The following is a 23,865-nucleotide window of genomic DNA, read 5'->3' on the forward strand; positions in this document are numbered from 1 at the left end:
GACGCACATAGCATGATTCTACAGTCTCGCATAGAAACGAGAATCCTTCAAATTGTTAAAGCAGGAGAACTATCCTGTATCAGGGGGTCCAGTGCCAATGTAATGCAGGCATTTGTGGTTAAGAGTACTCAATCGCACATACATTTCCTCAGCATCTTGGAATCAGTGGTGGAAAATATGAATTAAGATGACTAAAATTAGTCCCTGGCTTTTCAGCAGCAGCACTGTCCATCAGAGACTGATATAGGTTCAAGTAGGAAAAGGTGCAAAAGGGCACAGGCTACTTCTGATGTTGGGGGGCTTCAAGTTATAGTTGCAGTTTTTTGAGGTTTTATAGTAAAATCAGACCCAGAAAGAGCCCCACCTCCACGAACAGGCTGTAGTGCTCACTGAGCTGGAGATACCCATGGCCCTCCCAAAACTTACATTGCAGGTTACCATGAACATGTCCAAGAGCCCTGCCAATGTCCTCCACAAACACCATCCTGCCCACTACCCAAGTGAAGGCTTTCATGCGGGGACCATTTCAGCCTAGATTTTCCACCAAAGACACCTCCCAGGGTTCCTTTCCCTCTCATTTGCATAACCCCACCCACTGCTTCTTCCTTAACCTTTTCCTATGGCACACAGCAAACAGAGGAACTGATCAGCAACTGAACATTCTGTAGGAGTTTGGGGGACTGACTCCACAGAGTGGAAGTTGTAGTTCACCCTGCGTCAAGACACAGCACTGTGACACTCACTTCCTGAGACCACTGCAACCCACACCAATGGTTGATCAAGCCAAACTTGACACACAGAGCCCCCATGACCCACTCTACATCCTGATGCAGTTTGGAGGAGGATGGACCATGGACGATGGTACTCGCATATGGGAGTTGTAGTTCACCCGCACTCACTGAACCCAGCTGACATTGGATCCAGACTGAACTTGGAGCACAGGTAATGCCTGTGCTCCAATAACCCGGGCACCGCCAGGTCCCCAAGCTAGTATACCTATATACCTGAGGTCATGCAAAAATATCTTGGGCAGAAAGAAGTCACAAGTGGGAAAAGTTAAAGAAGACGTTTGTTCTAGATAATTATTTGAATTTGAAACAAGATCAGAGATTGGAATTTCTTACTCTTTTACTATAGTGCCCAAACTCCCATAGCGAGCATGACCACAGTCATGTTGGCTAGGGACAGTGAGAGCGAATGCCCTGAAAAGTAACTTTTCCAACTGCTGATACAGATAACGCACATCCACAGTGGAACATTTTAAACCTTATCTTCTGGCACAGCGTCTGGAATAGAACTAAAGGCACAAGTGGAAACAAGGTGCTGCAAATCTATTTAGAGCTCCATGAGAGGGTTGAGGATATTTCCTCATTGGATTCTAAGAATGTAACACGAGTAAATTTTGAATTGCCTTTTCCAGTTCTGTGCCTGCACACACACCCCTCCTGCCTAACCACACCACTTCCCTGGGGAATGGAAAAGGTCTTTCCTCAGACAATTCCAACAGCTGAACCCCAGACAGGGCACATGGAGGGACAGTTGTAAACTGAACTGAGCACAAGGAAATCGCTGCCAATTAATGGAAAATTCACTCCTGTCAGGAAACAATTGTGACTCTTCAAGCTTCACCCCTAAGACACAAACGATGTTATCATTTAACAACCTGATTGGGAAGTCTACTGTGAAGCCAGCACTTGGATGAGTTATTTTTGGACTTTAGGAGAGTGGTGGCTGAGATGTTCTGGCAGTTGTGATCCAAAAATACTAACTTTTCCAACCGCTTCATGAATCACAAGGAAAGTCAACAATTACTCATACGTTGAATTTGAATTCAAGAATACAGATTTCACCAAGTGCCATAACATTAACATTTAACCTACTATCATACTGCAATCTTCTACAGTTTTTCTAGTTATGTAAATTTACCCTCAATTAGTAATTCTGTCTTGGTCTATGTAGGCAGAAGAATGATGTATAGGCTGAGCATCTCTGATGAAGGATTCTCAATCCAAAATAGTCCAAAATCCAAAAGTGTCTACATGGGTGGCTGAGATAATGCCATCTTCGCTTTTGATGGTTCAGTGTATGAGATATTTTAAATATAGCAAGATATTTATATATGTTGATAAAATGTATATAAAACATAAATGTTCCATTTGGACTAAGATTCCATCTCCAAGATATCTCATTATGAACATACATGCAAATACAGGTATTCCAATATCTGAAATTAAAAACATTTTGAGTCCAAGCATTAAAAAGGATTTTTAAATTCTACTTCAAGTAAATTCCAACTAGGCAAACCAGGAAAAATGTTTTCCATTCATTCCTCCTAAACTAATTTTCTATATCCACTGAGCCTTCCTTGGGTATTTACGGTAGCTTGTTCTAAAGTAGCACAAGGCCCCATGGTGACACAGCAAGTTAAACCACTGAGCTGCTGAACTTGCTGACTGAAAGGTTGGTGGTTTGAATCCTGGGAACAGGGTGAGCACCCACTGTTAGCCCCAGCTTCTGCCAACCTAGCAGTTTGAAAACATGCAAATGGGAGTAGATCAATAGGTACCCCTTCTGGGGGAAGGTAACCGTGTTCCATGCAGTCATGCTGGCCACATGACCTTGGAGTTATCTATGGTTAACACTGACTCTTCAGCTTAGAAATGGAGATGAGCATTACCCCCCAGAGTAGGACACGACTACAGTTAATGTCAAAGGAAAACCTTTACCTTTAAAATAGCACAGAATTTTTAAAAATGCAACTCCTTTGCTGTGGTATGAAGATATACAGTTCCCTCTACCATTTCAATCTGCTTTATGCATGGATCTGCTTTATGCATGGACCATTTCATGCATAATCTGCTTTATGCATGGACCATTTCAATCTGCTTTATGCACAGATCTCATTGTGATAATAACATGTTTAAACATCTAAGTTTTCAAAGATCAATTTGCACAGATGTTAAAATACATTTAAAATGCAAAAACTTACCACGGTGGGGTTCCCACTGCTTATCAGCTGGCTGACTTCATGAAAAATGCTCTTGCATTCAATTGATTTGTCTAAGGACCCTCGTTTTACTATTACTGCTACTGCTAATAATATCTGTTCTCGTACATACTTCTGAAGGCTGAAAACAAAATAAAAGAATACATTCAGCGTCAACACTGACCAAGACAATCATTATAACATTTGTAAAGTAAAAACCTATATTAATGCTTTGGGAGAACAGGAAAAGATTGCATTGACCCCTTCCATCCCTAAGCAGCTTGGTCAAACAGTTTGATCTATTGTGGCTTCAAGTAACTGAACCATCTATAGCATATCATGAATTCCTGAGAGATTTGTTCTTTACAAAGGTAGCCACACTTTGCAGTGTTAAGGATTTGTACCTTTCATCTATATTTCCCATCATACAATTGCTGCAGTCAGCCTCCTTCAGGGTTATGTCTGTTATAACAGGCTGTGTTTTTTATTTAATTTTAGTTGCTAAGCCATAATTTGTGTTTATATGTTGGATTGTTTACATTTTATTAGTATGGCTGTATTGTTGTTGTATTTGAGCATTGAATGTTTGCCTTTTATGTTTGGAATCCGCCCTGATTCCCTTCAGGGAGATAGAGCGGAATATAAATAAAGTTGTTGTTGTTATTATTATTAATTCAATAAATTATAGTAAGAATCTAACATTCTGCAATGGACTAAAGGACTCTGTAGTCCAGCAATCTGTTTCCACAGTGAGCAGCCAAATACCCATGGAAAGCTCACACGATATGTATATGATAGCACCACTTTGCTCTCAGTGCAGTAGATCCAATCTCTTTATTAACATCAATTATTCTAGTCCTCTCTCATGCTGACGTTTTGGTTACTGGTCTTCAATATTACTTATAAACTTTAACTGGGAATTACTTTAATTCACTGAAAATTACCTTGGAGCATTTATGGCCAAACCACAGTTTGTAATAAAAATGTGGCCATTTCCTACTTTATAGAGAAGCAGTTAAAGAAGTGGGACATTAGGAAAGCAACAACATTAATCTGTTGGGGGTGCTTTGAATACAATATTCCTGCTTCTTGCCAAGGAATTGGACTGGATGGCCCAACTCTTCCAACTCCATGATTCTATGATTTTATAAGTAAATTGTAATGCTGTTTTAATTCAATTTGCTCTGGGAGGTGTCTTTCTGCTAAAGAGTGGAGTAAACATATTTAATTCAGTTAGTCATGACTTTACAATGCCCCTAGTTTAAGGTTTAAATTTTCTATAAAAATTAACAGGTATCACATTGAACTCCTCTCATTTCTTCTGAAGTGCTTAGAAATCTACTGATGTTTAGCTGCTGAAAACAAAAGACAGGATACATGGAAACACTGGGTTTTTTTTAAGTCAGAAGGAATGGAGGAAGGAAGACAGGACTGATAATACAAGTAAATTCCTTTCTTCATTAAATAACAAAAACCAACTTTAAGTGAAATTTCAGGGAACAGCTATAACAGTTCAGTTAGCTATCACTGGAATCCACATTAACAGAAGAAATTATTTTTAATCAAGCCAAACATCTAACTTAAAAAAGGGTGCATTATGACTAGCAGGGGCTCTTTGGAAATGAAATTTTCCCCCATCACCTGTTATGCAGTCACTTTTATTTGAAGATGTTAAGAAACAAAACATATGTTCGTCAATTAATCTATGATCTCTTTGCCATTAAAAAATCTTATTACTCAAGTATCTTATTTTTAAAAATTATTTTATTTTATTAAAATACACATACAAATATGTACACATACACATATATAGACAACCCACCACCCACATTGCAGTTACCCCTCATCCCACCCCCAGTGCACCCACCACCTTGGCTTCCATCACTAATCCTCATAGTTTATGCTCATTTTATTTGCCCCTCTATCTAGGTCAACAAATTCCTCTTTTTTTATTTCTTCAGTTCTCCCACCAGGTATGCTACAGCCAGCCTCCAGTTTCTTCCAAAAACTTCATGGCTTTCATGTTTCAAATTACTAGAAATCTTGGTCATCTGTGTGTAATCCTACACTATAAGTATAGTATAGACTATATAAAGCTCCTGGTCTGGATGGCCTTTTGGCACTCCACTATAAAATATTTAAGGAAGAACTAACACCAATACTTGTGTCAGTAATGAATTAAGTTTTGGAAAAAGGAGATATACCAGAATCTTGGAAAGATTCCACTATAGTAAGAATTTGGGCCAAATTAAAAATTGCAGACCTATTTCATAACTGAATTGTGACAATAAATTATTTGTCACAATTCTGGCAAATAGATTTAAACAAGTGCTAGCAAAGATTATTCATAAGGACCAAGCGGGATTCCTACCAGACAGTCATTTGAGTCAGAATGTCAGAACAATTCTGAACATGCTGGAGGTAGCAAAGAGTGACTCTAATAAAGATCGGGTATTATTCCTTCCTGGATGTGGAAAAATCATTTGATCATGTTAGCTGATGTTACTTGGAGAAAGTTTTCGAATCGTATGAGTTGAACCATAGTTTAAAAACAAAAACAGTGAGGGCAATATAGTCTTAGCAAAATGCTAAGTTAAAAATAAATGGACAATTGACCAAGGATATAGATATACAGAAAGAGACCAGACAAGGTTACCCACTTTTGCCATTGCTGTTTATTTTGGGATTGGAAACTCTAAACATAAGAATCAGAGAGGACAAGCAAATTGAAGGGTTCAAAGTAAGGAGCCGGAAATCAAAACTAGAACATATGAGGACGACATGGTTTGTATTCTATCTAACTCAATACAGAGCATTCCAAAACTATTAGAGGTAATCAAATCGTACAGTAAGGTATCGAGATTTAAAATAAACAAAGATAAATCCAAATTTATTACAAAAAATATAGACACCAAAATGATTACTCAACTATCTCAACAGGAATGATCACAACATTTTGGAATCCTTATTCAGGCACTCTTACAAATAGTTCAAGGAATGCTTTATACTTACTTTGGCCTTTGTAAGACATATGTTAAAAGGAATGTTCGTAGTGACTCAATGCTACTTTTTTCCAATAAAATCCATTCACGTACAACAGCTTCCATTATCGCTGTGGCAGCTTGGAAAAGGACATAGTCCACTTTACTAGTTTCTGTCAGAGAGATTCAGAACTGTGAGTTCACATACAATGAAAAAGCATCCTTTATGCAAATACACCAACACAAAAAAGTTTTTTCTCATTTTATTTTTGTTCTTAAACCCCCTCTGAAGAGATTACCACTCATAACACATTAAAGCAAAGGATACATTTAATTTACAACATATTAAAATAATCTATGATGCAAACTATAAAATAATTGAAAAAGATATGACTTCATGAGCGTTTATTAACAGTCTGTTGTTTACTTTAAAGTTAGTTCAGGCAACATTGGCTTTCGGGTGAGAACCGAGGCCTGTGTTCTTGTGTCAAGTCAAGTCCTGTTTTTGGATTCAAATATCCTGGAAAATTTCTATATTCTTATTTCATTATTCTTACTCAAGTTTTTCAAAGTATATCTTTTGCTGATGTATTTATGCTGTACTTGTGAGTTTTGGCTAGTCCTGGATTGTATTACTTTTGGATTTTTATGCTTATTACCTATGGCCAAACCTGTTTTGGATTATTCCTCTCCTTTCTTTATTCCAGTTTTTCATATATTTTATGTGTTTTTTACAATAAACTCTTTGCTTATTCTCTGGAATCTTGTGTGTTGCTGTGGTCATAGGTGGTTCCAGGTCTGGGGTGCAACAAGAACTAAACTGGCACCACCCCTTTTAACAGCTTGCACTAGGGGTGACCTAACTCATTCATCCTTTTCTTCACATTCAAAAATCAATAGCTTTTTTCAACCTTGACTCCAAGAATAAATTCACTCTGAGATCAATGGGACTGATTCCCTATTAAAGCACATAGGATCACAATGAAAAAAATACACTTCCTGCTAGAATGAGAAGGAACGGCATTTTACACATGTATACATGCAGTTAAGAGGACTTGCTTTATCAACTTAAATGCCATGTATTTGAGGACTTACCTAAAATATGCTTGCAAACTGCAAATGGTGATTTTGATTTTCGAAATGATAAGAATATGTGTTCCGCATGCTGACGTTGTTCATTATTGACCATGGAAGGTGGTGCCTAATGAGAAAATAAAGATTCTTATTGCCTATGGAATCAAGAAAGCTGCCAACTTTAATAAAAGCACAACAAAAGGAACGAGCTCTTCATTTCATGAACAGTAAGAGGACTATTGTTAATTTGAGGCTGTTCTTTCAGTGCTAATACAGCCAGCTGCTTATTAAAAGAATTTAAAATCAGACATAGAAGGGGTCAAAAAGAAAGGCCCAACAATGCAACTTGATTCATTCTTGTACCCAGTTTTCAAAGTGTTTATGATCTATCTGGGATTAGAAAGAGAATTCTGTGATCCACTCAAACATATACTGATGTGTAAGTTAGGTTTGGGATATGTATAAATGAAAGATCAATATATGTACTGCTTTGAATCCATTTTGGGAATTGCCAGGTCCAGACATATAGTCTTCTATGCTATACGTCAGGGATGGCAACTTTTCCTACAAACTATTTCTGATATCTAAAAATGCTTTGAGATGTATATTATAAATGCATTTTGCCACACAATTTGATTCCTTTTTTCCTCAATGGTTAAGCTTTATAGAAAAGACAGTGTCATCCAAGGAATAACTTTCCTATTAGATAGAGGGTAGGATGGACAATCTAGATACTCCTGCATCATGGTATGCAGTGAACTAGACATTTCAAGCAATTATATTGCTTGAATCTACCTTACTGTAGATTTCCATAACACAGAATCAGGCTGATAGGGGCCAGAAAAGAGTCATAGTTCCAACTATAAACTACTAGTTGTTTACCCTTACTTCACACAATGTATTTTTATCAGGAACAGTCATAATTAAAATCCACCACAATAAAAGCACATTTTGTGCTTACATAATATAAATTTAATTACATTTTATTTTTTTAAAAGGTCAATGTTGCTATTTTTAAACAACCAATATTACAGTATTTCAAGATGAGGTTAGAAACTACAACTTTCAAACTGAGAGCAAAGTATTAGCAGTAATATACTGCCCCCTAGTGTGAAGTCAGAAAACTACAAGGCAAATAAATGAAAACACGAAACCTAGGGGGTGGTATGCTGGCCACATGAACTTGGAGGTGTCTACGGACAATGCTGGCTCTTTGGCTTAGAAATGGAGGTGAGCACCTCAGAGTCAGACACGACTAGACTTAATGTCAAAGGAAACCTTTACTTTTTTAGGGAAAATACTATAATAAAATCTTATTGGTAAAATATTTTAATAATTCTAATGGAAACTGTGCCACACAACCACATCTCCCACTGTTTTGATCCAAGCAGCTCCTTGTTCTGTCCCAACTGTACCTATGGAATGTGTGTAGTTGTTTACATTGCACAATCCAACTAAGTGTGAGGCTCTTATCTTTCTCTCTTGCAACATAAAAGTCTATTACTCCAAGACCATCAAATATTCTGATAAGCCCATAATTTAACATAGATCCTGACATAACTGTTGTGTTATGGCTCTCTAATGTTAGAAGAGAAAACGTGTGGTTCATAGATAGATTGCAAACGCAGGGTAGCGCTACAACAGCCCTAATCCAATTCAATCCCTATAATATTGTAAACATGCTTGTTCTGCCTTTCATGTGTAATCCAATTCAATCCCTATAATATTGTAAACATGCTTGTTCTGCCTTTCATGTGTAATAGAAGTGTAATTCTTCCAAAAGATTGAGTAGATAGCAAATTATGAGCACGCTGTGCTATATCCGTGTGGCAACTTGACTCAGGACCTCATACTACATCCTATAGTATATACTATATCCCAGGAACAGGGAATGTATTGCACTCCAGATGTTGGTTGGAACTGATGTTGCTGTACTATAACACAATTTCTCGCTATTAGCTATACTCCACTAACAAGCGCTGTATGCCAACAACATCTGGAGAGGTATGTATTCCTCACCAATAGTATGCATCATGAATAGTACATATCCAGGATCTTATAGTATAAGTAATAGATATAGAACTTGTTTAGAAACAAAAGGACCATAGGCACAAAGAGAGGTCAAGGATTCTAAGATTTGTGATAGTCAAAGCATTCTTATTTGAAGCATTTTAAACCATAAAGATGATGAAAACTTCTAATTCCTAAGACATGGGTGTGTATGTATCTATTCGTATGTATTTACAATTATTTCTATCCCACCTTTCTCGAACCTGAAGGCGACTCAAGGTGGCTTACAACCAGGCAGAAGTTTGATGCCTAACAATATTCTCTCTGTATTGTCGAAGGCTTTCATGGCCGGAATCACTCAGTTCTTGTGGGTTTTTTCGGGCTATATGGCCATGTTCTAGAGGCATTTCTCCTGACGTTTCGCCTGCATCTATGGCAAGCTTCCTCAGAGGTGAGGTCTGCTGGAGCTGGGAAAATTGAAATCCACAAACATGTGGACAATTTCAACAGAAAGGAAGAAACCATGAAAATGAACAAAATCTGGCTACCAATATTAAAAAATTCTAAAATTAAAACAGCAGAGAGAAAAACAGGCAGGGACATCTAATCACCTTTCAAGAAGAGTTTGCTCCAGGCACAGTCAGCCCATTGTATGCTAATCAAGGTGGTCAATTGAAAAGATTCACACCTAGCCCAACTTACAAAAGCCTTTTGTCTCACCCTGGTCTTTCCACAGATATATATACCCCTTTTTTCCCAGCTCCAGCAGACCTCACCTCTGAGGAAGCTTGCCATAGATGCAGGCGAAACGTCAGGAGAAATGCCTCTAGAACATGGCCATATAGCCCGAAAAAACCCACAAGAACTGAATATTCTCTCTTTCTCTCTCTCTCTCTGTCTGTCTCTCTCTCTCTATATATATATAAAACTAACAAATAGATATATACAGTCTTCTGCTCAAAGGAACTTGCAATCTCTCTGTTCACTTCTAAAGTAAATATAATTTGCTATTGTATTACATCACTATTATGAGTCATTGACCATTCATAAACTATTTTTACCATAAGGCTACATATCACAATTATAATAAATATATTCCTTATAAGAGGAGACTGAAATAATTGGCAAACATGCTTTCATTACTGCAAAAGATAATAATAGAGTGCTCCATGGTTTAGTTAATAATACAAACAAATAAAGGAAATATATTTAAACATTAAATTATCAGAGCCAGAATGATACTTGAAAACCAATGAATAGAGGCTTGAAAACTTTTTATTTGAAAAAGAAAAGGCAAGGAGAACAGAACAGCAGTTTCAAAAGATATGGTCACCTTGATCTTCAGAAAGCTTTATCTAGACCAAATATCTACTCAGCATTGACACTCTCTTTTGTGGTGCTGTGAGAATTACAAGTACTTTGATGCATTCAAAGTAGCTAAAGTGAAAAAATAGAAATACAACTCCAAAAGCATTCTGTACAAAAAGTTTCAATGGCCACATATCTATTTTGACAAAACTTAAGAATTCAAGGGGGGAAAAGCAAAATAATTATAAGGAACTATACAGGTCCGGTTGACCTACTCCATAATAGCACTATTAATACAATGCAGCCAAAGAGCACTAAATACTGCAAGAAGAACCTGCAATTTTGTTGTTCATTCATTCAATCGCATCCGACTCTCCATGACCTCATGGACCACCCCACGCCAGAGCGCCCTGTCAGCTGTCATCTCCCCCAGCTCCTTCAGAGTCAATCCAGTCACTTCAAGGATGCCATCCATCCACTTTGCCCTTGGTTGGCCCCTCTTCCCTTTTCCTTCCATTTTCCCCAGCATCATTGTCTTCTCTAAGCTTTCCTTTCTTCTTATGATGTGGCCAAAGCACTTCATCTTTGCCTCTACTATCTTTCCCTCCAATGAGCAGTCGGGCTTTATTTCCTGTAGCATGGACTGGCTGGAACTTCTCACAGTCCAAGGCACTCTCAGAACTTTCCTCCAACACCACAGTTCAAAAGCATCAATCTTCCTTCGCTCAGCCTTCCCTAAGGTCCAGCTCTCACATCCGTAGATGACTACGGGGAATACCATTGCTTTTACTATGCGGATCTTTGTTTCCAGTGTGATACAATACATTATTGTAATAATAAAGTGCAAGGGCAATGCATTATTGTAATAAGAGAGTGCTCCTGTGCAGAGCTTCAGCCAGCCATGCTCCTCTCAGGGATACTCTGTTTGTTTCATCCCCTACTTCATCAGTAAGTCAGGATTCTGGTCACTAATCTCTGACTGGACAGAAATCACCCACCTACTCTCAGGTATTATTTTTTTAAAATATGAAATCCAAGGACTTTCCCAAGGCTGCTTCCCCCTTCTTCTTGTTTATGAATAGTGCTATTCTGGTTACAAAAGAATGGATCTCCTGACTGAATAACTAAATAGAATATAAAATATTGGTAATTAAAAAGCAGTAAAGTAGAGCTGCTTTCATCTACTGAAAAGACAGCAGAAGTAAGCATCAAGTGATTTTCCATGAGAAACTGAAGTGGGATGGGAGTCAGTTTTCTGCCTCTGGGGACTTTGCCAGAAGCACATGGATAACCAAAATTTCCAAAAGACAAAATGCTGATATGGCTGGAAGCCAAGTTCTCTGTCTTTCCCTTTTTCACTGCTGGGTGTTATCTTGTGTCTCAAAGATTACTTTAGTGCCTGATGATGTGTCTACTTGGTTTTAATTTCAACACTGGCATAGGTATAATTTTAATATCAACACATGTTAGACTGAAGGATACTAATCATACTATTTCTTCCACTGGCAAAAAAAGCAAAGCCTTTTCCAGGGCTGGTCCTGCCATTAGGTAGAGCAGCTTTCCTCAATTAACCTTTTTTACCCAGGGAAACTCTTAAAATCCTTTTCAGGTCTCAGGGTACCTCTGCACAAAAAAATATTGTACCAACACCGCAAAAAGGGTTGCTAGGGAACAGTGGAAGCAGCCTTCCAACCATCCTTGTTGATCCTGTCAGGAGTCAAAGTTGTGAATGTTTCCATTTCCTGGATCATTTAAGTTAGCCTACTGCCTCATGTTTTGTAAAGAATGCCATCCCATTTGAGCTACCATCCCAGAGTTTCTGTATTTGAAATGACCCTCTCATTTTTTTATCTTCCACAAACTATCTTGTCTGGCCCCAAGTTTTCCTTCAATCTAGAACCCTTCAGATGTAGGACTACAATTTCATCATTCTCTACCAGTATAAACGGGATAAATTTAACACTAACAGCAAAACATAGTTTCTTCAGATCTCCTTTGGGGAGAATTCAAAACTGTCTAAACATAATCAGGGGGGATTGAAGGGATGAATAAGAAATACATTCAACTAATGATGATCACTACACACTCACCAGCAGATGTGCTAGCAAGGTTTGAAGGCAACTGCTAAATGTCAGAAATTAAGACTTTCAAGACTGCTTCATTAACCCCTACGGCCTGCCTCAGGGGAGCGTGCTTGCCCCATCCATGTTCAACATCTAGACAAATGACCAGCCACTGCCAGAAGGGATAGAGAGTTTCATCTACGCTGATGATCGTGCCATTACTGCTCAAGCAGGGAGTTTTGAGATGGTTGAACAGAAGCTCTCTGAAGCTCTAGGTGCTCTTACTGCCTATTACAGGGAAAACCAACTGATCCCCAACCCATCTAAAACACAGACATGTGCCTTTCATCTCAAGAACAGACAAGCATCCTGAGCTCTGAAGATCACCTGGGAAGGAATCCCACTGGAGCATTGCAGCGCACCCAAATATCTGGGAGTCACTCTGGACCGTGCTCTTACCTACAAGAAGCACTGCCTGAACATCAAGCAAAAAGTGGGTGCTAGAAACAATATGATACGAAAGCTGACTGGCACAACCTGGGGATCACAACCAGATACAGTGAAGACATCTGCCCTTGCGCTGTGCTACTCTGCTGCTGAGTATACATGCCCAGTGTGGAACACATCTCACCACACTAAAGCAGTGGATGTGGCTCTTAATGAGACATGCCGCATTATCACAGGGTGCCTGCGCCCTACACCACTGGAAAAATTACACTGTCTAGCCAGTATTGCACCACCTGACATCCGCCGGGAGGTAGCAGCCAATAGTGAAAGGACCAAGGCAGAGACATCTCCAGCCCATCCCCTGTTTGGGTATCAGCCAGCACGTCAACGACTTAAATCTAGAAATAGTTTTCTAAGATCTACAGAGACACTCACTGGAACACCTCAGCAAGCGAGAGTCCAAAAGTGGCAGGCCCAAACCCAGAACCTCAACCAATGGCTGATACCCAATGAGAGACTCCCCCCTGGGCACACAGAGGACTGGGCGACCTGGAAGGCACTGAACAGACTGCGCTCTGGCACCATGAGATGCAGAGCCAACCTTCAGAAATGGGGCTACAAAGTGGAATCCTCGACATGCGAGTGTGGAGAGGAGCAAACCACTGACCACCTGCTGCAATGCACCCTGAGCCCTGCCACATGCACAAGGGAGGACCTTCTTGCAGCAACACCAGAGGCACTCCAAGTGGCCAGATACTGGTCAAAGGACATTTAATCAACTCTCATACTCACAAATTTTGTAATCTGCTCGTTTGCTTTGTTCTGTTAGAAATGTAATATAATTTGACTGGTTGTTCTGACACGGCAAATAAATAACCCCCATCATTTTTCTGGAGAAAATGTATAGAAGGGAAGTATAAAGAAAGCAATAAAAACAACTGAATTTATCCATATAACCAAAGTTTTCCTCTCAATAGATGTGGAGAAACAACCCAATGGACAAATTATCTTCAGGCCTGCAAGGTACGGATGCTCTTCTGCACCTCAAGGAGTTGCTACAGCTTAGCTAACAAAACAAATCCTGGAAAGCATGGTTATTTTCAGCAACCCTTTTCCTGACATTTTGCTGCTGAAATGAATCCTGTCATGAATGACAATAATAACAAACTTTATTTATACCCCGTCACCATCTCCCCAAAGGGGACTCGTGGCAGCTAAAATGAGGCCAGGCCCAAAAATAACAATACAGCAAAACAAAAAGAAACAAAATAGCATCAAAATAAACACATGAAATGATAAAATAAAATAAACAGGCTCAAAATAACATGCTAGAGAAATGAAACACAGGGTGGGCCAAATTTGCTAAAAATAAAAATGATAAAATTGGTAAGACCCTGGGTGAGATAAGAAGAATGTGTGTCTGAGGGAGAATGTGTTACTGAGGGAGAAGCTCAGAAGGGACAAAGAAAGGGACAAAGAAAGAGGTCTTCAATTAAGGGTGGAGGGAGAGTGCATCTTGAGGGCAGAAACTGAAGTTGGGACACACAATGTATGGGGTATATCCTCACTCGCCAAAGGCACATCGGAAGAGCCAAGGTTTTAAGTCTTTCTTGAAGGCTGCTAGGGTATGGGCTTGCCTAATCTCACTTGGGAGCAAGTTCCAGAGCTGTGGGGCCACAGCGGAGAAGGCTCTCTCCCTCGTCCCCATAAGGCAAACTTGTGATGGAGGGGGGAGTGAGATGATAGAAGTCTTTCTGCCTGGAATTTCAGTTTGTATTTGGAAGCCATGCATGATTGTCAAGGAAGTTGCGTCTCCTACACACATCCCATGCTTGTATCTATACTACTTCAGTATGGTCTATATTTATAAAAGATTGGAAGCAGCACTGTTACGAGTGTTGCCAGTTCAGCAACTGATGCATGACAGAAAAGCACTCTATCAATACCATTAGGCAGTTTTCATGAATTGCTTTCACTATGCTTGTGAGGAAGTGATTGTTTGTAAATGCATAGTTCACTTTATATTTGTTTCCACCCAACAGGATCAACAAGTATCTCCTACAAATCCAGGAGACATTCATTGATTGGATATTATATGCAAAACACTGCAAATCAGTCTTCTTCCTATCACTGGCATCCCCAATTCATTCTTTGTAGCCTATACTGCCCAAAGGGTGCAAGAAGCTCTGCCTTGGGGCTGGGAGGGAACTCTTACAATGCACTTTGCTTCTGTTTGCATGTCTGGCTAAAAAGACATCATCGAAAAGACTGGGAACCAACCACCACCTGAATGCTCTGAGAGCCATTGTCAGCCAGGATAAATGTTACAAAATGTTATGAATTGGTGGTCTACAACTATATTAATCAAGTTTCACACATGGTTTATTTCTCTTTGCCCCCTCCCAGATCAAAGCAGTGTACTATGCCTCAACAGACAAACCATACAAAATACACAAATACTCTTCCATCTTGAAAACAGTCTGTATCACCTGATTTCAGAGACTAAGGAGGCCTAGATAGTGTGTGTGTGGACAGGGGACTACCAGGTTACAAGAGGGACCTCCATTTAAGGCTAGGAAAAAAAATCCTGCCCAAAACCTAGATTGCAGCCATCAGTCAATTGACAATAATAAGCTAGACCAGGGGTCCTCAAACTAAGGCCCGGGGGCCAGATCCAGCCCCCCAAGGTCATTTACCTGGCCCTCACTCAGGGTCAACCTAAGTCTGAAATGACTTTCAAGCACACAACAACAATCCGATCTCATCAGCCCATTGAAATACTAATAAGTTTATATTTGTTAAAATTGTGCTTCATTTTAATTATTGTATTGTTTTAAGTGTGTTTTGCACTACAAATAAGATATGTGCAGTGTGCATTGGAATTCAGTCATGTTTTTTTCCAAATTATAATACGGCCCTCCAACCGTTTGAAGGACTGTGACCTGGCCCTCTGTTTAAAAAGTTTGAGGACCCCTGAGCTAGACAGACTGAAGTCTGATTTAGTATAAGTAATTCTCCTAAGAAGAAAGCTAGCTAGAACCTGACATTTCCATGTACAACAAGATGATAGCTTTCATTCTGACAAGAAGATATCCATACGTCCATTTCAAAACATGAAAGGCACTGCAGACTACTTCAACCAGAGAAGTCAGCCATAGCAGAGCACCTGATGAACCAACCTGGACACAGCATATTATTTGAGAACACAGAAATGCTGGTCCACTCTCACAACCACCATGTCAGACTACTCAGAGAAGCCATTGAAATCCACAAGCCTATGAACAATTTCAACAAAAAGAAGGAAACCATGAAAATTAACAAAATCTGGCTACCAGTATTAAAAAAAAACTCTAAAATCAGGACAGCAAATAAAGAGCAACACTCAAAACTGGGGAATTCCAGATAAGAATCAATAAGGGCTAGCTAACACCTCCCAACAAAAGATCCTCCCAGGCAGAAATTAGACAGGCTTTGAAGATGTTAAATACTAATCAAGGTGGCCAATTGCAGCATTTACACATGCCTCCAGCAGACAAGAGTTCTTTCTCTCACCCTGGACATTCCACAGATATATAAACCCCACTTGCCTAGTTTCCGACAGACCTCACAACCTCTGAGGATGCCTGCCACTGATGTGGGTGAAACATCAGGAGAGAATGCCTCTGGAACAAAGCACCCATGACAGATGGCCACCCAGCTTCTATTCAAAACTTCAACAACAGTAAACCACTTTCCATCAAAAATTATTACAAAGAGTGTCAGTTACTTGATTTGCTAACAAACTACAAAATAGATATTTTTAAAAGTGTTCAGCAATTAATTATATTTTATTTCCTTTCGTAGACCAATTAATAGGGTACAAGAACAGTGGAGGAGGAAACACCCTGACTTCATATTGAGTTATTTTGTCTGCAGAGTATCCTGATATGAGACGAAGGAAAAAGAGTCACCACACATTCAAATAAAACTCTATCAAGTGACTCCATGATTTCAAGTTCCTTTTGGAGTAATCCTCAGCTAAATCAAGAGAAAAAAAATAAATCAAGAGGTCAGTCCTCTTTTTAAACTACAGAATCCATATGTGAGCTCAAACTGTTTGTAATGTGTTAAATGGTAAATTAATCAGAACTTTGATTAGCCTAGTTGTGATTATAGATTTTTTTCCTATGGCCAGCATGGCTACCTCCAATTTATTTCACAATTAATATTTAAGGAATGCAGATTCATCAGTTAGAAGAACCCAAAAATAGATTTTCTAGGTGCCTACTAACTACAAAGCAAGAAAAAAGCCAACAGATAATGATCGATGATGATGATGATTTATTTGTATTCCACCCTATCTCCCCGAGAGGACTCAGGGTGGATTCCAGAATACAATAATACAAAGGCAAACATTCAATACCTAGAAACAACAAATCACAGATAAAGATAAAGGCTTAGCATAACAAGAAACAAAAAGACAAACTTTTCTCTGTCCTTTTTCTTTTCTATGCATACAATGGGTACATCAGGGTTATTTATATTGTTGTTGTTCATTCGTTCAGTCGTCTCCGACTCTTCGTGACCTCATGGACCAGCCTACGCCAGAGCTCCCTGTCGGCCGTTACCACCCCCAGCTCCCTCAAGGTCAGTCCAGTCACTTCAAGGATGCCATCCATCCATCTTGCCCTTGGTCGGCCCCTCTTCCTTTTACCTTCCACTTTCCCCAGCATAATTGTCTTCTCTAGGCTTTCCTGTCTCCTCATGATGTGGCCAAAGTACTTCAACTTTGTCTCTAGTATCTTTCCCTCCAGTGAGCAGTTGGGCTTTATTTCCTGGAGGATGGACTGGTTGGATCTTCTCGCAGTCCAAGGCAATCTCAGCACTTTCCTCCAACACCACAGCTCAAAAGCATCGATCTTCCTTCGCTCAGCCTTCCCTAAGGTCCAGCTCTCACATCCGTAGGTGACTACAGGGAATACCATGGCTTTGACTAGGCGGATCTTTGTTGCCAGTCTGATGTCTCTACTCTTCACTATTTTATCTCCTCCCAAGAAGTAAGCGTCTTCTGATTTCCTGGCTACAGTCTGCATCTGCAGTAATCTTTGCACCTAGAAATACAAAGTCTGTCACGGCCTCCACGGTTTCTCCCTCTATTTTCCAGTTGTCAATCATTCTTGTTGCCATAATGTTGGTTTTTTTGACATTTAGCTGCAACCCGGCTTTTGCGCTTTCTTCTTTCACCTTGATTAGAAGGCTCCTCAGCTCCTCCTCACTTTCGGCCATCAGAGTGGTGTCATCTGCATATCTGAGGTTGTTAATGTTTCTTCCAGCAATTTTCACCCCAGCTTTGCATTCATCCAGCCCCGCACATCGCATGATGTGTTCTGCATACAAGTTAAAAAGGTTGGGTGAGAGTATGCAGCCTTGCCGTACGCCTTTCCCAATCTTGAACCAGTCTGTTGTTCCGTGGTCAGTTCTGACTGTTGCTACTTGGTCCTTGTACAGATTCCTCAGGAGAGAGACAAGGTGGCTTGGTATGCCCATCCCACTAAGAACTTGCCACAATTTATTATGATCCACACAGTCAAAGGCTTTAGAATAGTCAATGAAGCAGAAGTAGATGTTTTTCTGAAACTCCCTGCCTTTCTCCATTATCCAGCGGATATTGGCAATCTGGTCTCTCGTTCCTCTGCCTTTTCTAAACCCAGCTTGAACATCTGGCAACTCTCGCTCCATGTATTGCTGGAGTCTTCCTTGCAGGATCTTGAGCATTACCTTACTGGCATGAGAAATAAGGGCCACTGTACGGAAGTTTGAGCAGTCTTTCGCATTTCCCTTTTTTGGTATGGGGATATAAGTTGATTTTTTCCAGTCTGATGGCCATTCTTGTGTTTTCCATATTTGCTGGCAAATGGCATGCATCACCTTGACAGCATCATCTTTTAAGATTTTAAACAGTTCAGCTGGGATCCCATCATCTCCTGCTGCCTTGTTGTTAGCAATGCTTCTTAAGGCCCATTCAACCTCACTCCTCAGGATGTCTGGTTCTAATTCATTCACCACACCGTCAAAGCTATCCTCGATATTGTTATCCTTCCTATACAGATCTTCTGTATAGTCTCGCCACCTTCTCTTGATCTCTTCAGCTTCTGTTAGGTCCCTGCCCTCTTTGTTTCAGAGTCTAATTAAATAACATCAGCAAAGGTTTAAGAAAAGTGTTCTGGAAAGGAACAGAATTGGGGGGCGGGGCAGCCCTGATTAGGGATTTGAACATGTAGGTGCAAGTTGCCTTTCGGGCTGAGAGGGGCAGCATATAAATATAGTAAATAAATAAATAAATTGATGATATCTATTTGTTGTTTTGATTTGTTTTGTTGCTCACTTTGGCATTGAATGTTTGCCGCTTTTCTTCTAGAAACCGCCCTGAGTCCCCCTGGGGAGATTGGGTGGGTTACAAATAAAGTATTATTATTATTATTATTATTATTATATCAGCTAAGTCAGCGTTTCTCAATCCAGGGGTCAGGACCCTTAGAAGGGTCATGAGGGGATGTCAGAGGGGTTACCAAAGACCAACTCCAAAACTCCTTCCAGTGTTTTCTGTTGGTCATGGGAGTTCTGTATGCCAATTTTGGTTCAATTACATCATTGGTGGAGTTCAGAATGCTCTGATTGTAGGTTAAATCCCATCAATTACAACTCCCAAATGACAAAATCAGCCCCCCCCCCCCCCGGCTAACCCACCAGGATTCAAATTTGGGTCTATTGGGTATTTGTGCCAAATTTGGTCCAGTGAATGAAAACACATCCTGCATAGCAGATATCTGCATTACGATTCATAACAGTAGCAATATTACCGTTATAAAGTAGCAACGAAAATCATTTTATAGAGATTTGTGAGACACGTGTCTACTCTGGCTTGACCACGGTGGTCCATGCCTTAGTTACCTCTAGATCAGTGGTTCTCAACCTGGGGTCCCCAGATGTTTTTGGCCTACAACTCCCAGAAATCCTAACAGCTGGTAAACTAGCTGGGATTTCTGGGAGTTGTAGGCCAAAAACATCTGGGGACCCCAGGTTGAGAAGCACTGCTCTAGATTGAATTACTGCAATGCACTCTACGTGGGGCTACCCTTGAAGACAGCCCAGAAACTACAACTTGTCCAACGCTCGGCAGCCAGATTGGCGAATTACAGGGAGCGGTCAACCCCATATCTCCTTCCATGAACCTGCCCGATCTCTCCGATCTTCGGGGGAGGCTCTCCTTTCAACCCTGCCGTTATCACAGGCCTGCCTTGTGGGAACAAGGGAGAGAGCCTTCTGACTCTGGAACCCATTGCCCAGTGAGATTAGGCAAGCTCCCACCTTAGAAATCTTCAAGAAGGATCTCAAAACCTGGCTTTTCCATTGCGCTTTTGGGACAAAAACATTGCGCTCAATGTTTTTGTCCCTATAGTACACTTTCCCCTGCCTGTGTGAAGTCCTGTTTTTATGACCCTGCTTCTCCCTCACAAATAATCTGCTCCATTCCTATCTCACCCTGAGTTTTTAGTATTTTATCTTGTACATGCGGCCCGCTCATTGTCACTGTTATTTTGAATGATTTTTCATTGTATTTTTATATTGCTTACTGTATTCTTATGTTTTATGTACATTACTGTGCTGTTGTTTTGTGCTTTGGTTTTTATTTTATTGTAATGCGCTGTTGGGCTTGGCCTATTGTAAGCCGCCTCGAGTCCCCGTCGGGGAGATGGTGGCGGGATATAAATAAAAGTTTATATATAAAGCAAGCATCTTAGAGCTCAAAGGGGAAAAGGGTGTCTAGAATCATAGAGTTGGAAGAGACCTCATGGGCCATCCAGTCCAACCACATGCCAAGAAGCAGGAATATTGCATTCAAAGATGGCCATTCAGCCTCTGTTTAAAAGCCTCCAAAGAAAGAGCCTCCACCACATTCCGGGGCAGAGAGTTCCACTGCTGAACGGCTCTCACAGTCAGGAAGTTCTTCCTCATGTTCAGGTGGAATCTCCTTTCTTGTAGTTTGAAGCCATTGTTTCGCATCTTAGTCTCCAGGAAAGCAGAAAACAAGCTTGCTCCCTCCTCCCTGTGGCTTCCTCTCACATATTTATACACAGCTATCATATCTCCTCTCATCCTTCTCTTCTTCAGGCTAAACATGCCCAGCTCCTTAAGCCGCTCCCCGTTGGGGAGATGGTGACGGGGTATAAATAAAAGTTTATATATAAAGCAAGCATCTTTGAGCTCAAAGGAGAAGAGAGTGTCTAGAACACGGGTCCTCAAACTTTTTAAACAGAGGGCCAGGTCACAGTCCCTCAAACTGTTGGAGGGCTGGATTATAATTTGAAAAAAACGTGAATGAATTCCTATGCACACTGCACTTATCTTATTTGTAGTGCAAAAGACACTTAAAAAGAATATAATAATTAAAATGAAGAACAATTTTAACAAATATAAAGTTATTAGTATTGCAATGGGAAGTGTGGGTCTGCTTTTGGCTGATGAAATAGGATTGTTGTATTTGTTGTTGTTGTGTGCTTTCAAGTCTTTTCAAACTTAGATTGACCCTGAGTGAGGGCCGGGTAATGACCATGAAGGGCCACATCCGGCCCCCGGGCCTTAGTTTGAGGACCCCTGTCTGGAATCATAGAGTTGGAAGAGACCTCATGGGCCATCCAGTCCAACCCCATGCCAAGAAGCAGGAATATTGCATTCAAAGCACCCCTGACAAATGGCCATCCAGCCTCTGTTTAAAAGCCTCTGCCACACTCCAGGGCAGAGAGTTCCACTGCTGAACAGCTCTCACAGTAAGGAAGTTCTTCCTAACGTTCAGATGGTATCTCCTTTGTTGTAGTTTGAATACAGTTTGTATATAGGGTTGTTGTAGGTTTTTTTCGGGCTATATGGCCATGGTCTAGAGCAGGAGTCCTCAAACTATGGCCCGGGGGCCGGATGCGGCCCTCCAAGGTCATTTACCTGGCCCTCACTCAGGTTCAACCTAAGTCTGAAATGACTTGAAAGCACACAACAACAGGGTCAGCCAAAAGTAGGCCCACACTTCCCATTGAAATACTAATAATTTTATATTTGTTGAAACTGTTCTTCGTTTTAATTATTGTATTGTTTTAAGTGTTTTTTGCACTACAAATAAGATATGTGACCTCCTTGTTAGCTATTCTCACACTCCTTGAATCTCTGATTAATTCAATTTTTTTCCAAATTATAATCTGGTCCTCCAACAGTTTGAGGGACTATGCACTGGCCCTCTGTTTAAAAAGTTTGAGGACCCCTGGTCTAGAGGCATTCTCTCCAGACGTTTCGCCTGCATCTATGGCAAGCATCCTCAGAGGTAGTGAGGTTTGTATACAGTTTGACGCCACCTGAAGCATCAGCGTTCAATGCTTTGGAAACCTGGGAGCTGTAGTTTGCTGAGGAATGGGCTCTTTTTGGCAGAGAAGGCCAAAGTCGTTGTCAAACTGCAGCTCCCAGAATTCTACAGCGAGAGGAGTTACAAGTGGTGTGAAATTGTGTTAGTTCTTCAATATAGATCAGGTATGGGCAAACTTGGGCCCTCCAGGCGTTTTGGACTTCAACTCCCACAATTCCTAACAGCCGGTATTTATGGGAGTTGAAGTCCAAAACGCCTGGAGGGCCCAAGTTTGCCCATAAGTGGTGTAGAGACACCCTCAGAGTGAAGCAAAGTAGTCTGGAAGAGCAGAAAGGAAGCAGGCGGGAGAGGGGAGGTTTCTGAAGGGGAAGAAGGCGTCGCTTGGACCCGGGGACGTTCCCCGAAGGGAGTGAAGGAACCGAGGCCCCCTCCCCTCTCGCCCCTTCCCCTCCGCGGGGCGCCCTCACCATCAAGACTTTGGCCGCGTTCTCCAGCTGGGCGATCACCTCCGGGGCTCCCCCCACGGCCACGGCCGCCGCCATCATGGTCTCTCTTCAATGACGCGCCATGCGGTGCATTCTGGGACCAAGCGCCCGCCCAGCCAATCACCGCTCGCGAGGGTCGGCTGGCCAATCAGCGCTCGCGGCGGTCTCAGGAGGGAAGGCGGGCAGGCCCACTTCAGGCCTTTTCTTTTTTTGGACTTCAACTCCCAGAAGCCTCAGCTGCTTCAGGCAATGACCAGGGATTCTGGGAGATGAAGTCCAAAACACCTGAGAGACCAGAGTTTTGGAAACACCCTTCCACACAGCTGAATAAAATCCCACATTATCTGCTTTGAACTGGAATAGATGGCACAGAAGCATTATCTCCTGACGTTTCACCTGCATCTATGGCAAGCATCCTTAGATGCAGGCGAAACGTCAGGAGATAATACTTCTAAAAACATGTCCATATATTGTCGAAGGCTTTCATGGCCGGAATCACTCAGTTCTTGTGGGTTTTTTCCGGGCTATATGGCCATGTTCTAGAGGCATTTCTCCTGACGTTTCGCCTGCATCTATGGCAAGCATCTTCAGAGGTCTGCTGGAGCTGGGAAAAAAGGGGTTTATATATCTGTGGAATGACCAGGGTGAGACAAAAGGCTTTTGTAAGTTGGGCTAGGTGTGAATCTTTTCAACTGACCACCTTGATTAGCATACAATGGGCTGACAGTGCCTGGAGCAAACTCTTCTTGAAAGGTGATTAGATGTCCCTGCCTGTTTTTCTCTCTGCTGTTTTAATTTTAGAGTTTTTTAATACTGGTAGCCAGATTTTGTTCATTTTCATGGTTTCTTCCTTTCTGTTGAAATTGTCCACATGTTTGTGGATTTCAATGGCTTCTCTGTGTAGTCTGACATGGTGGTTGTGAGAGTGGTCCAGCATTTTTGTGTTCTCAAATAAAATGCTGTGTCCAGGTTGGTTCATCAGGTGCTCTGCTATGGCTGACTTCTCTGGATGAAGTAGTCTGCAGTGCCTTTCATGTTCCTGGATTCTTGTTTGGGCGCTGCGTTTGGTGGTCCCTATGTAGACTTGTCCACAGCTGCATGGTATACGGTAGACTCCTGCAGA

At 41.0% G+C, this 23,865-nt stretch overlaps 1 protein-coding gene across 1 annotated transcript in view; it reads right to left on the reverse strand.

Moving 5' to 3' along the window:
- The window catches only part of XPO4 (exportin 4), an 82,245-nt gene extending 59,409 nt beyond the window's left edge, over positions 1–22,836 (reverse strand). The window contains exons 1-4 of the mRNA XM_060770952.2: positions 22,725–22,836; positions 7,063–7,168; positions 5,999–6,140; positions 2,990–3,128 (exon numbers count right to left, since the gene is read on the reverse strand). Of these exons, the coding sequence (XP_060626935.1) occupies positions 2,990–3,128; positions 5,999–6,140; positions 7,063–7,168; positions 22,725–22,802 (465 nt within the window). The 5' untranslated portion in view covers positions 22,803–22,836. The remainder of the gene's footprint in view (positions 1–2,989; positions 3,129–5,998; positions 6,141–7,062; positions 7,169–22,724) is intronic.
- Positions 22,837–23,865: the final 1,029 nt, after the last annotated feature.

The sequence above is a fragment of the Anolis sagrei genome, chromosome 3, assembly GCF_037176765.1.
Source record: "Anolis sagrei isolate rAnoSag1 chromosome 3, rAnoSag1.mat, whole genome shotgun sequence".
In the NCBI taxonomy this organism is placed as follows: domain Eukaryota; kingdom Metazoa; phylum Chordata; class Lepidosauria; order Squamata; family Dactyloidae; genus Anolis; species Anolis sagrei.